The sequence below is a fragment of the Ovis canadensis genome, chromosome 9 (genome assembly GCF_042477335.2).
Source record: "Ovis canadensis isolate MfBH-ARS-UI-01 breed Bighorn chromosome 9, ARS-UI_OviCan_v2, whole genome shotgun sequence".
Taxonomy (NCBI): domain Eukaryota; kingdom Metazoa; phylum Chordata; class Mammalia; order Artiodactyla; family Bovidae; genus Ovis; species Ovis canadensis.
In genome coordinates, this window is record NC_091253.1 from 96,386,519 (window position 1) to 96,402,134 (window position 15,616).

The 15,616-nt window shown below is 38.5% G+C and overlaps 1 protein-coding gene across 2 annotated transcripts in view; it reads left to right on the top strand.

Moving 5' to 3' along the window:
• Positions 1 to 5,481: 5,481 nt before the first annotated feature.
• C9H8orf88 (chromosome 9 C8orf88 homolog) overlaps positions 5,482 to 15,616 on the top strand; it is a 31,778-nt gene continuing 21,643 nt past the window's right edge. The window contains exons 1-2 of one of the 2 annotated variants that reach the window (XM_069601209.1): positions 5,482 to 6,053; positions 13,467 to 13,565. In XM_069601209.1, coding sequence (XP_069457310.1) covers positions 13,487 to 13,565 — 79 coding nt within the window. In that variant the 5' untranslated portion in view covers positions 5,482 to 6,053; positions 13,467 to 13,486. The remainder of the gene's footprint in view (positions 6,054 to 13,466; positions 13,566 to 15,616) is intronic. The other variant, XR_011259271.1, reaches the window with a different exon arrangement.

Sequence of the window (15,616 nt, forward strand, 5' to 3'; positions counted from 1 at the left end):
TGCGAGCTACTCCAGGTTTCTCATGACTTCCTACTTTTGCATTCCCATCTCCTATGATGAAAAAGACATCTTTTTTTAGTGTTAGTTTTAGAAGGTGTGGTAGGTCTTCATAGAACTAGTCAACTTCACCTTCTTCAACCTTAGAGGTTGGGGCATAGATTTGGAATACTGTGATATTGAATAGTTTGCCTTGGAAACAAAGATCATTCTGTCATTTGTGAGGTTGCAGCCAAGAACTGCATTCTTTTGAACTCTTGTTGACTATGAGCCTACCCCATTTCTTCTAAGGAATTCTTGCCCACAGTAGTAGACGTAGTGGTCATCTGAATTAAATTCACCCATTCCCATCCAGTTTAGTTCACTGATTCCTAAGATGTTGATGTTCAGTCTTGCCATCTCCTGCTTGACCATGTCCAATTTACCTTAGTTCATGAACCTAACATTCCAGGCTGTTATGCAATATTGTTCTTTACAGCATAATCCTACTAATTTTTCTGTGATTTTGTTAATTATAAAAAATAAAATAAATACATATAGTAAAAACCAATATTACAGGAATATCACATATTAAATATATGGAAATTGACATGCGATGAGTTTTTATAGTTGTTTTATTCTTTAAAAAATATTTATTTGGCTCTGTTAAGTCTTAGTTGCAGCACTTGGGATATTTAGTTGCAGTCTACTAACTTAGTTGTGGTATACAAATACTTAGTTGTGGCATGTGGGAATCCAGTTCCCTGACCAGGAATCGAACCCAGGCCCCTTGCATTGGGAAATTGGGATGTTAGCCACTGGACCACCAGGGAAGTCCCTGCAATGATTTTTTATTAAAATAACTTCTCTTTCTTGTAATGGCAGTTCATTTAAATGATTGTTAAATAGTGCCAAATGCTAAAAAGAAAAGTTAATTTTTATATTTATTTTACATGCTGTTTCAAATTTAAATAAATACGAAGATTCTTTATGTTTGATAAATGTATCTACATTTGACCTTAAGTTGGAATACCATGTGAAAAACAGAAAAAAAAAAAAGCCTATTAAGTTTTCAGATAAGGCTAAAGATCTGAGTACAGTTTGTAATTTAACAAGTAAGAGTCTTTGATCTATCACAGAGACAGTCTTCAGTTTTTTAAGTGTAACTAAATCTCATTGTAGGCATCTGCCTGCAATGCGGGAGACCTGGGTTCGATCCCTGGGTCGGGAAGATCCTCTGGAGAAGGAAACGGCAACCCACTCCAGTATTCTCGCCTGGAAAATCCCATGGATGGAGGAGCCTGGTGGGCTACAGTCTGTGGGGTCGCAAAGAGTCGGACACGACTGAGTGACTTCACTTTAAATCTCATTTAAGGTAGTTTACAAAATAGGAAGTGATCACAGATTTTACTCTGTCTTTTCAAATGTCTTATGCTTATGTGTAATGTCTGGATATAGAACTACTATAAATTCCCAGTATTCAAATAATTTCTGAAAAACCTTGCTACAGTGTCTGATATTCTACACCAAATATACCATTGGCTTCAAGTATTTGGTATTTAAATAATCTTGAAGAAAATGCATTATATTTTTATTAGCAATTAAGCCTTTATCAAGAGTAAGCTCAGGAGATTTGTAGAGAATTCCTCAGGTTATGCAATGGCTAATTGTTTTCTGGCCTCTTCTTACACATCTATATGATTCCTTTCTTTAAAAGTTTCTCTCTGTCTACTGTCTGCAATCCACAGGTCTTCTTTTACTCCCACATAATGCAGACTTGTACCAATGTGAATGGCTTCTCTAGTACTCTGGTCTAGACTTAGTTCTTTGATTCCCTCAAGTTCAATGACCTTTATCTCCATTACATGTCTGCTATTTACCGCTGTAGCTGCACCATGGGTGCCCATAATTAGAACTACTCCATCTCCAAACTAATACTCAGATAGGCTCTGTCTGATCATGTGTGTCCTCTGTCCTTACAAAACTTTCTCTTTGTACTGCCATTCCTAAATATCACCTTTAACACTTCCAATTTCTTGCTTATTCCAGTCTGTCATCTCTATTTATCAGTGAATCCCATAACCACAAAGATAAATGCCACTACATATTTTTGATCTTTACCTTCAATTACTCTCCAATATTGCTTACCTGTCTTCAGTTCTCTCTGCAAATTTCCTGCATTTACCATTTGAAAACTTTAGTCCTAAGGCCCCTTACCACACTTTGCACAGCAGACCCCCTTCCTCTTACAATGGTTGTTCATCTAATCTTCCCTTTGTTCCTTCCCTCCACCTACCCTCTAGATTCATCCCATTCCTCCTCAGGGGACTCACAATATTTTTTCATTATTGCTGAGATCTGTCTGGCTGCCTAAATCATTTTCATTTAGGATCATTTTCATTTAGCATCACCATCTTCATTTTTGTTTCTCACACCCTCTACAATCCATTAGCTCTCCCTGTTCTCTAAAGTGTGTGCACTTTTCTTCATGGCTTCTCCCCAATCTTAATTGTGGCTCTCATCAACATGGCATGTAAAATTCTATTTGAACTGGTCACTCTGGTTCTGTTTTCGCCTTGTCTGCTGCCTGTACCTCTCCTCACTCCATTTTCCACATTAGTTACTTAGGTGATCATTTTCCATATACACATAAGATCTTATCATACCCTACCTAAAGGCCTTCAGCATCGCTCCATATCCTTAGAGATAAAAGGCTCTTCCCTTCCTCTGCCTAATATTGAACCACTACCCTAGCAGTGTCTTGTATTTTGTGTTTCTGCAGTACTGAATTACTGATATTTTCTGGTATTTCAATTCCCTATGCTTCTGGACATGTCCTTCTGCCTGCAAGGAATATCCCTAACTTGGTAAACTCCTTTTTATCCCAGAAAATCCTGCTAAGGCATTACCTCCCCTGTAAACCCTTCCATGATACTTTTCTTCCACCCACAAGCAGAATTATTTCTTTCATCATACTACTTGTATCCCATGTAAATACTTCTGCTACATATACTACCTATATTTTACTTATTTATATTTTTAGACTATTGTTCTCTTCTTACTGCTAAACTTTGTTTCTCTCTCACCTCAGGACATTAATACCTACACTTCCTTTTCCCTAAATACCTTTTTCCTGTCCTACATCAGCATCCACTTCTAGCTTAGATGATTCCTTTTCAAAGAGGCATTCCATCTTCAGTTGTACCATTCTAGTCAAGTTTTTTTTGCTTGTCTTTACACAGTCTTCTTTGGAGGTTACTGGCCTTTTGAGTCCCCTTTCTAAATACTTCTTTCTGGAATGGATATGTTTCTTAATCAGCATCCTTTCTTAATGTTCTAATTTATCTATAACATGTATGTATATGTTATTTACATATGGGTATATATTTTGTGTGTGTACATAAAAAAGCTCAACTTATCCTTTTATAATCTCATGTTTACAAGTTCCAATCTGAATTCATCATTTCCCTCCCCAAAACTGTTCTACCTCTTGAGTTCCCAATCTTATGTCATTTTGTTATCTTATTCACTTGTTCACCCAACTCAGAAACCCCTATAGGTTCTCTTCTTCACTCAGTCCTTCTGTCCAATCTGTCACAAAACTTGATTTCACTTCAACAGTTCTATCCCTCAGATCTATCCCTTATACTTCATTACTTATCTCAGACATCATTCTTTCTTTTGGAGTTGAGAAATGGAGTATTTCCTGCCATAACAGTAAACAAAGATTGAGCCATGAGGGAAGTCCAACGAAGTCACAGTCATCAGCAAGTCTGGCCTTCCACGTGTAAATTCCTGAGCCCTAATGGTACACAAGAAGACTAATACCTGTGATCTGGCAGCCATCAGGTATAGCCACTCCCTACGGTGAGCTCAGAGGAAATCAGGATGTGAAACACACAGGATACTGGCTCCAGATAGCTGAGATGCATATGAAAGGAATGATTTCAGTGATCCCAGACTCTTGCATCTTACCATACATAGAAAAGCACTAAATTCCTTAACTTGGGATATCTGATTTTCTTTAATTCACAAATACTTCTGATATTCAGACCACCTGCTATTCGTTGCAAAGTACTATATAACTTGACTCCTCCCTGCACCCGGCTTCACAGAGCAGTTCTCTCAGGGCAACTTGAGATACTGTCTCCTGGGCTTAAGTCCTAAAAAGTCCCACCAAATAAAACCTCTCAACTTTTAGATTGTGAATAGTTTTTAAGCTGACAGAGTTATTGCAAACACTCCCGAGGAAGACCTCTGTGGCCTAATATGTCAACCACAAGTTGGCACTTGCCATGGGTGCCTGCCGTCTACTTCTACAAGGATTAAATCATGTGCCGCTGCAGCTGCTGACCTTCAACACCTTCTGAAGAAATTCAGGGTGGAAAGCAGAAATGAGGCACTCTATGTTCCAGAAACACGACTGAGCAACTAAACTGAACTGAACTGATGCTCCAGAAAACTGGCAGGACAGATCTTTAGACAGATATTCTCAGGAGTTGACCTTATGAGCCCAATATATTTCCCCACATTTAGAAAAGCACTAAAATCCTTCATGGTGATGATTGTTTCTCGTGACTAGCAGAAGCTTCATGAGACCAGCAGGAACTTTCTGTAAAAAAATATATGCTTGATTGCATGCACTCCCCTTTTACCAATATCACATATAGACTATCTTTCCTCCCTCCCTCTTTAGATCAGTTTCTCAGAGCTATCTGAGGTGCTGACTCTTGGACTGTAGTTCTCATATTGCCCCAAATAAAACTTCACTCGCAACTCTCGTGTTATGCATTTTTTTTCTCAGCAAATATTGCTATACCTTACACTCCCTCCTCCCAAATCTTCCCTTCATTGTGCTGTAAGAATGACCTTTCCCGAGTATTCAAAAAGGTAAGCTATGAAAGATTCAAACAGAAAACTTGTTTTCTTTCCCCACTGCTGTTTCCCCCAACTCCAACTACTGCTTACTAGGCAAGGTTTCTCTTCCCTTTGAACCATCTCTTCTCGCCTTCCTCCCCCAGCCAGCCGCAACAATCCAAGCATAAGCTGCTTAGAAAACAGCTGACATTCCAAGCCTAAGAGTCAATTCAGGCATTCTTTGCACTATGCTCCCAACTTTAATCTATTCCAACACGTGGCACACATGGCCCATGGCCCGCCAGATTGTGAGCCGGGTAATGACAGGAATTGTCCTATTCACCCGTGTTCTGCCTCCACGTCCCCTAGTAGAGTGAAAGGACCACAAAGGGGACTCTCAAAAACAACGGTGAAAAATATGAGTGAAGAGAATAAAGGTGACGATCAAAAACAGAGGATTCAGATTCAGATTACGTCGCTTCAACCAGTTTTGTTCCTTTCAAGATGGCGGTCTGTGTGTGCTGTGTACGCCTGTCTAAAGTTAACTGTGTCCCTTACTCCCTGACCGCCCTAATCTCAGCACTGCTTAGACTCAGGGCAGAGGCAGCGCGGGCAGCGCCCACGGGGCCTACGGGCCGCTCTGACGCGGAAGGGGCGCAGTCGTCAGCGCGCCCGAGGCCTGGCTCACAGAGGCGGCCTGGCTCACAGAAGCGGCCTGGAGCCCCCGCCCGGCCCCCCGAGCCGGCAGCTTGCCTCGCCCCTTCCCCGTCTCAGGCAGGTCGGACCGCGGGCTGGGGTCCTGAAGGCTGTTCATGCGGGCACGCCCCGTCCAGGGAGAGCCCGTCAGCACCTCAGAGAGGCCTCCCGCGGCCTCCTCGTCGCCAGGCGCAACCTCCAAAGGGGGCAGCGTCGGCTCCTCGCGCCCCGTACGTCCAGGAAAACGCGCGCCGCCAGTTTAACGGTTCGGTTCCCGCCCGACTGCGGCAGCGCGGTAGGTCGGGCGCCCGAGGCTCCGCCCCGCGCGCGCCACGCGCCCGCCCAGCGCCCGCCCCGCGCCTCTGGGGGCCGCCGTCTGCCCCACCCCCGCGGCTGCCAATCGCGGCCTCGAGCTAGCCGCCGGAGCCGTTCCCGGACGGGCACCCCCGGCGCTCCGCGGTCGTGTCTGGACTGAGCGCCGCGACGCGGCTGCCGGCCCCGAAATCCTCCAGGATCTTCAGGCGGTAGGTTGCCGGGGAGGACGGGCTGCGAGGCGAGCAGAAATCAGGACCCCGGAGAATGAGGCGGCGAGTGGGCGCCGTCTCCGGGGACGGACATGGGGCAAGTTGGGGTGACGGGGAGAGGACTGGCTGGGGTCTGGGACGAGTCGGGCAAGGCCTCCACAGGGTCCCCAAGATGGGACTCTTAGGGCGCAAAGTGGGCGGGCAGGTCGGCAGGAAAGGCGCGGGGGCTGGGGCGGGGGAAACCGGGCGAGAGGCAAGTGGCCCGGGGAGTTACACTCTGAAGGAATGTTGATAAAACAAACAAAATGCCCCCAGAAGTAAGTGTGTATGGACACCTGCCCCACGCCCTGGTGGTAGGTAAGTGGGATGGTTTGAAGACTGTTTCCCGTGTCCTGGCATCGTCCGTGCTAAACGTGACCAACTTTCGTTTTTTGAAATTACTTTAGTTGTTTTTATTAATAATAAAGAGCAAACGAATAATTAATTACACGAAATTGTATTCTGTAAGAAAAGAAAACCCAGTAAGAATAAAGAAACCAAAGACATATGTGGTCACTTCACAGAAGAAAATCAAACGGCTAATGAACCGTTTTTGAAGATGTTCTGTGCAACTTGTATGTAAGGATACGCGTTTTTACGAAAGTTGACACAACGTTTTGTTAGTTTCAGATGTACAACATAATATTTTATCAAAAATGTATAGTTGCTGATATTTTCGCAAAACTGTAAAAATTATGAAAAAGGACAGTTACCTCAGTTATGACAACCACCAACACGCATTACCTGGAAAATTTATCCCACCTAAATGTTAAATTGTATTTGTGTTAAAAGATACTTTATATGAAAAAAAAAAATTTTTTTGTCGGAAAGCATGAAACAGAAAACAGAACACTCTTGGCTTATAACTTTTTGATATTTCAGTTTAAATATTTGATATTTAATTTTTCCTAAATAATGACAACCTAGTTTGTGGAATAGAAAATGTCTTTCAAGTAACAATTAGTTTATCCTCTAGTCCTCTGTATTTTCCTCTATCAGTTTATGCTGCTTAATTACATCAGCATTTGGCTTTAAGAAATCGTAACTTTGCAAAAGAGGTATTTTGAAGTTGAAAACAGATTAAATCTTATCTGATACAATCCTATATGGGAAATATACATGAGATAAATGAAAGCATGTTCTTTTCACTTATCTCAGCATATTTCTTAAATTGTATATGCTCTTATTTCATACTTGTAGCAGAACCATCAGCAGTTTCTAAAGAAATCTAGCCTTTAAGTTGTATATTTTAAGTATAATACTGTTTCTAAGTATAGTACATAGTAAGTATAGTATCTAATGGATTAGAATGGCAGTGTACCATGTCTGAAGAATGAGGAAAGCATATTAATTCCATAATATATTTAGTAGTCTAAGAAAAATTGAGAATTGAGGAAATGAAAATTATTAGCACACATGAACTTATTCAGAAGGTTTTCTACCTGTAAATGTTCCTTCTCATAATTTTTTTCCATACAAGTACTATCCATCCACATGGAGTAGTGGACAGTCAGGTGTGTTTTACTTGCGAAACACACAAATTTAGAGATGATGGCATGAACTTTACAGTCAGAACCTCATTTCTACCAGTTACTAACTGTGTGAACTTGTGCATTTCTCTTATTTTTCTTAGCTTCAGGTTTCTCATCTGTAAAGTAACTAATAATGAGTTTCTGCAGCAGTTAATGTATGGCTCAAAATTAAATGAGGTAGTATATGTAAAGCATTTAATATGTAGTAAGATCTCATAGAAATGAAGTTTTAATTAAAAAAAGAAAAGCATATATTGGGTAATGAAATTGTGCCCCATCTGATTAGTATATATGCTTATTATGGTACTATATTCTAGAAAATTTTAGGTTAATTTATAATTTCAGAGTTGGTGGGCCCTTAGGATTCATATTTAGTTCAACATATTTTTTTAGAAAGAAATAATCTAAGATATAGTTAGTATTCTAGATGTAGAATAGCAGTGATACAGATTTCCTGACTTGCAAACCAGTGTTCTATTCATATCACTTGGCCTTAATCAGTGTGATACACCATTTTAACAAATTGAAAGATAAAAACCATATGATTATCTCAATAGATGCAGAAAAAGCCTTTGACAAAACTCAGCTCCCATTTATGATTAAAATTCTTTTAAAAATGGGCATAGAAGGAACCTACCTCAACATTTCACTTGGCCTTTTAAGATGATTTGTTAAATATGTGTGAACTTGAAAAAAAAACTTTAATAACCATTTCTTAGCATGTGTTAGTTAATATTATGAATTTTTGAGATTGGATCAAAATGTTCTTTAAGAAATATTTATACCACAAAACTATATATTTACATTTCAAAGACAACTGTATGACAGACCCACAATGCTACCCAGTAGTGTAGGTAAGATTATGTTTTTTTACAACTATTCTTTGTAACATTTGATATCATAAATGCCTACACTAGGTAGGACCAGTAGCTTCAAAGGAAACTTTTGGAATTCTACAATAGAGTGTGCTAAAGACTGAAGTTATTTTACATACTGATTTTTTAGTTCAGCTGTCTTTATTTTTAACACAATTAAAATTCAGAGAATTAAGAACTTTTAAGAGAATTAATTAATTCTTAAGAATTAAATTAAAAGAATTAAGCTTTGGTTTGTGGAGCCCTGTCCTTCTTTATGATGCTTGATCAGTTTTACAATAATAATTGCTTATTTATTATATAAGGTAAGTACTTATCTTTCCATTAATAACACTGTTTAAGTTATGATGCTGTTACGTAGTATGCATCCCAAACTTATTTCCTGTAATATCACAGTCTCTATGCAGGCATAGTTTACTTTAAAAAAATCATATTGAATAGAATATTATATGAGATGTGAATTAATGTATCTGGAGCCTTTGCTGTAGTTTCCCTACTACAAATTGAAAGAGTGCATGCTTGCTAAATTGCTTCAGTGGTGTCCAACTCTTTGCGATGCTATGGACTGTAGCCTGCCAGGCCTCTCAATTTATAGTAGTTTTCCTACTACAGATTGAAAGGGGAAAGGGTAGGTGGGTACAGAAATATCTTTGGTGAGTTTTTTTTGTTGTTGTTTATTTATTGTATTGCAAACTCATATAATAGTTCTGTAACTCCTAAACTCTTGAAAATCCCTAGTTTGAATACTGTGGATTTGCTTTGCTCAGCAACTGGAATACACTTTACAACCTACCAACTCAATTTCAGCTGAGCAATGAAAAAAAAGTGTGTGCCAAAGTAGTCTATTGTATTCTTTTCATGGGGAATAGGATGGAAAGTTACTACTACTAGTATTGACATTAGGCTCCTAATTTAAATGGTTAGGATACATATTAAATAATGAAATATTAGATTGCTTTTAGGTCGATGTTAAAATATCTCTTTCACATAGAAAATATTCAATCAATAAAGTGATTTTTTTTCTTCATATACTTTTTTTGTTTCCTATTATATCAAAGTTGTAATGTCAACAAATACATACAGCATTAGTTTTGTTTAGAAGGTTGTTAATCACCATGCTGAAATACAAATCTAGATGGGTGCTAACTTGGATTGTTGTTGTTCAGTTGCTCAATCATGTCTGACTGTTTGCAACCCCATGGGCTGCAGCACGCCAGGCTTCCCTGTCCTCTGTCTCCCAGAGTCTGCTTGAACTCATGTCCATTGAGTTAATGATGCCATCCAACCATCTCATCTACTGTCGTCCCTTTCTCCCGCCTTCAGTCTTTCCCAGTATCAGGGTCTTTTCCAATGAATCGGCTCTTTGTGTCAGATTTGCTTGTCTCCAAACTTCAAGAAAAAGTAACTATTTTGTGCTTAGTTATCATTGCTAACTTTGAAAGGTTGTTTATAAATTTATGACACTTGAATTATGCCCAAAGGAATTAGATGAAAGCATTTCTTTCGTGTGTAAAGTGATTAACCCCATTTTATACTTAGGGAAACAGTCACTTAGACCAACTTCTGCTCAAGATCATATGGTTACAATCAGTTTCTGGAAAATTAAGTGAAAATCTGGTGGAGTTTTACTTTTAACTTCATCTTGATAGGCATCAAAATTTGGAAAACTTTTGATCCATTCAAACATCAGAAAATTTTCATTAAATAGGAGGCATTTAAATTTATAGATGTATTTAGTAAAACTGATTGTGTTGTAGCTACTAAGATACACAAAGTCAGTTTTTTTTTACTTCAATTGTCTAATCAATTAGGCTTGTAATAGATTTTTTGTATGATGTATTTTAGAAAAATTTATAGTCAAATTAGAATATGGGCCACTGGAGAAAGAAAGAAAATCATTATTATTGTTACTATTCTTGTTATTTTACTACCAACCATTTGTTAGGAACTAGAGAACTTGATGTGAGCTTCATCTGAGCTTCCCTGGTAGCTCAGCTGGTAAAGAATCTGACTACAATGTGTGATGGCCGAGTTGGATTCCTGGGTCAGGAAGTTCGCCTGGAGAAGGTATAGGCTACTTACTCCAGTATTTTGGGGCTTCCCTCATGGTTCAGATGGTAAAGAAACCACCTGCAATGTGAGAGACCTGAGTTCAATCCCTGGGTTGGGAACATCCCCTGGAGGAGGGCATGGCAACCCACTCTAGCATTCTTGCCTGGAAAATCCCATGGACAATGGAGCCTGGTGGCTACAGTCCATGGGGTTGCAAAGAGTCAGACAGGACTGAGCGAGTAAGCCCACACAGAGAACTTCACATGAACTATTTTATTTAATGTTAGTATTGAAAGAAGAAGAGCAGCCGAAAGAGTGAGGGAACACCAGAAAACCTGTTTATAGATAAATGGTGAAACATAATAACATTTATGAATTCAACAATTTATTGAACATGTAGTGTATATTAGACACTGTGGCAGCTCTTAGAGAGATGCTATATATTAGTTGCTGTGCTAGCTCTTAGAGAGAGTGATGGAGCTATGATTTTATAGTCAGCTAATGTAATGAATACCACACTGGAAGAGGGTACAAGGGTGCTTTGTGAACACATAAGAAGGGTGCTTAATGAAACCTGGACAGTTCTGCCTGTGTCAGGGGTGGAAAGAGAGGAAGGAGCTAGCTTGACTGAAGGGTGTTCACTCTGTATGTATGGGGATGAGCATATATGCCACTTTCTAGACTCATGTCCTGGGGCAAGTTACCTAATTTCTCTAAGCATTATCTGGAAAATGAGGTTTAAAAAATTATAAAACTAACATTTACTGAACTCTTACGATGTAGCGGGCACTGTGCTAATGATTTATACAGATTTTCTTGTATAGTCCTCAAACCTAGGAGGTAGGGGTTATTGTTTTTCATAATTATATAACTAGGTGGTAGAGCTATGATAAGAACCCAGGTAGGCTGACCCAAGACCTGAGCTCTATTAATAGTGCCTGATTTATAAAGTTGTTCTGAATATTAAATAATGTGGCATAGTTGTTTACTGTGCATGAAACATGGATGTTGGCTCATGTTTCTATTATTAATAATTCAGCAGGTCATGGGGAACTAAAGTTTTTGAAGCAGATATGTGTGTAAAGGGATCATAATTTGGAGAGAGAAGAAGCTGTATTCTCCCATTTGTTCAGCGAATGCTTGATTTGCACCTACTTTGGATCCAGTCCAAGTACTGAGTTAGTTGCAAGGGACACAGGAGGAATGAAAATACTTCCTCACTTTGAGAAGAATCTGTCCCTCGCTTTTGCTAGTATGGAAGACAAATCAGCCATCATAGTTTAGTATATAGTATAGTACAGTGTCCTCTAAGTGCCATGATATGGCCACATTAATTTTGTCCCAGGTACAGAGGTACATAGGGAAAGGCAGTATTTAATTAAATCAGACTAGGTGTTCAGGGAGATACAGTAGGAACTACTGGGGGACTAAAAGAGTAGTAGTAGGAGTAAAGAAAATAGATCTGAGTGATATTTTGGTAGTAGAATGGAATTAGAGATTGATTATGGTAAGGGGCTCTAATTTAGATAAATTTAAGGAATACAACAGGAGGGACATCTTTGGAGTCAAAGTAATGAATTTAATTTTGGATATGTTGAATTTAAGGTACTACTATAAGATATAAATGGGAATATCTTTTGGCAATTAGAAAGATAGTTAATGTAATAATAATATACTTCAGGAGGTGATCACACCTCCTGAATTATTAATGAGAAACGGAAGCCACCATCCCTGTGTCACGCACAGGAAACCATTTACCCATGTCACGTTATTTGAACGAGAGGTAGACGCAGATGGGTAAATAGCGGCATACTTATTATGTAGTTAGGTAGTTGCAGTCATGAAAATAGATGAAAATAACTAGGAGAATCAAAGCCAAATTTGGACTAATCCCTAAATTTAACTGGAGAAAAATAGCAATCATCTAAGGAAGTTAAGAGAGACAGTCAAGAAATGGGAAATAAAACCTATAGAAAAGAGGGAAGTTAAGAGAGGGAAATGTTTTAAAGAGGGAATATTCAATTGTGACAGATGCTGAAATGGGTCTCTGGTTGTTGCAGGTTATTTTAAATTCTTGTTTTGTGTTTGTGTTTTCCACTTTAATTTATAAAATAGTTATCTTCAAATGAATGTCATGATTTTTTTATTGTAAGTTCTGGGTTTTTTTGTCCTTTTTTCTTTTATTTTTTTATTGAAGGATAATTGCATTACAGAATTGTGTTGTTTTCTGTCAAACCTCAACATAAATCAAACATAGGTACACATATATCCTCTCCCTTTTGAACCTCCCTCCCATCTCCCTCCCCACCCCACCCCTCTAGGTTGATCCAGAGCCCCCGTTTGAGTTTCCTGAACTATACAGCAAATTCCCATTGGCTGTCTATTTTTACATATGGTAATGTAAGTTTCCATGTTACTCTGTCCATACATCTCACCCTCTCCTCCCCTCTCCCCATGTCCATGAATCTATTCTCTATGTCTGTTTCTCCACTGCTGCCCTGTAAATAAATTCTTCAATACAATTTTTCTAGATTCCATATATATATATATATATGTTAGAATATGATATTTATCTTTCTTTTTCTGACTCACTTCACTCTGTAAAATAGGTTCTAGGTTCGTCCACCTCATCAGAACTGACTCAAATGCATTCCTTTTTATGGCTGAGTAATATTCCATTGTGTATATGTACCACAACTTCTTTATCCATTTATCTGTCGATGGACATCTAGGTTGCTTCCATGTTCTAGCTATTGTAAATAGTGCTGCAATGAACAGTGGGATACATGTGCCTTTTTCAATTTTGGTTTCCTCACGGTACATGCCTAGGAGTGGGATTGCTGGGTCATATGGTGGTAATGTCATTGTTTTGTTTGTGTATGTGTTAAAGCAATTTGTATTTTTCCCTCCTAAAGTATGGAACCTCAAGATCTTTATGATAATGGAAACCAAAAAGTTGATTGGTAAACCACTTCAACCAGCAAGACCTGTTCGTCATCTGAGTTCTCCCCCTGGTGAGTCTGGTATCCACATTTAAAAAATTAATTGGCTAATAGCTAATTAGTTTTTGAAAGACCAAATAATAAATAAATAATATATGTATAAAATACATAAATAGTTTATGGTGGATATTTAAAGATAATGAAAACCAGTGATCTCTGAAGAATTTAGAAGTATAACCAATGAGAAGGGATTCTTTTTTTATTGATGTATATAATTGATTTACAATACTGTGTTGGTTTTAGGTATACAGCAATGATTCAGATTCAGTTTTATATATATATATATATATGTATGGGCTTCCCTGATGGCTCAGTTGGTAAAGAATCTGCCTGCAATGCAGGAGACCTGGGTTCGATTCCTGGGTTGGAAAGATCCCCTGGAGAAGGGAAAGACTACCCACTTCAGTATTCTGGCCTGGAGAATTCCGTGGACTGTATAGTCCGTGGGGTCACAAAGAGTCGGACATGACTGAGTGACTTTCACACATATATATGTATGTACACCTATACACATGTATTTTCAGATTATTTTCCATTATAGGTTATTATAAGATATTGAACATAATTGTGCTATATAGCAAATCCTTATTGCTTTTCTGTTTTATGTATAATAGTTTGTTAATCCCATACTCCTAATTTATCCCTTTGCTCCTCCCTTTCCACTTTGATAACCATAAGATTGTTTTCTGTGTCTGTGAGTCTATTTCTGTTTTGCCTATAGATTTATTTGTATTATTTTTTAGATTCCACATAAAAATGGTATATAATATTTGTCTTTATCTGACTGACTTCACTAAGCATACTATTCTCTAGGTCCATTCATACTGCTGTAAATGGCAATGTTCCATGCTTTTTATGGCTGAGTATTATTCTTCTGTGTATATATACCACATCTTCTTAGGCCAGTCATTTGTTAATGGGCACTTGGGTTATTTCCGTGTCTTGGCTATTATAAATAGTGCTGCTGTGAACATTGGGATGCATGTATCTTTTCAAAGTAAAGAGTTTTTGTCTTTTCTGGATACATAATCAGGAGAGGGATTGCTGGATCATAAGATGGCTCTAGTTTTTTAAGGAACCTCCATACTGTTTTGCATTGGAGAAAGAAATGGCGACCCACTCCAGTATTCTTGCCTAGAGAATCCTGTGGATGGAGGAGCCTGGTGGGCTGCTGTCCATAGGGTCACACAGAGTCGGACACGACTGAAGTGACTTAGCATGCATGCATGCATTGGAGAAGAAAATGGCAACCCACTCCAGTATTCTTGCCTAAAGAATCCCAGGGACCATGGAGCCTGGTGCGTCTATGGGGTCGCACAGCATCGGACACGACTGAAGCGACTTAGCAGCACCAGGAGCATACTGTTTTGCATATTGGCTGCATCCATTTACATTTCCACCAACAGTGATTGGAATTGCTCTCACCAGCAATTATAATTTATAGATTTTTTTCATGATGGCCATTCTGACCTGTGAAGTGGTACCTCATTATGGTTTTGACTTGCATTAAGAAATGGATTCTTAATGGTCTACTAGTCCATAGTCTACCAGACCAGCAAAGATGGGAAGAACAGTTTTTTGCTTAAGAGCAACTCATGGATTTTTTTTTTTTTGTCTCATTTTCATGGTTAACAACTGCTTATGCTCAGAATGATACTCTCAGTGCAAATCAAGTCCTGTGATTTTGATCACTGCCAAGCAGTCATGCTGGAGAGATCATTAGCCTTTTAAAAATATACCTAATTGAAAAAATTAGTCCAAAGCAACACTTACAGATTAGGGCTGTACTTTAGCAGAACAGAAAGTCTTAATTTTTTAGGAAATCTAAAATTAAATTTTCTAGAATTAAAATATTTTCTCTTGCCCATAATACCAAACTTTTGGACAAATTCATGAAATTCCAAATTGGAATAAAAACTTTTTATTCTTTTTCATTACTAGCTATATATACTTATTTTTACATATATGTGTATAAAAATTACTTTAACTCTGCTTAGTGTTCAACTGAGTAACTGGCTACTTAGAAAAGGGAAAACATAGCACTTGTATTGATTACAAAGATG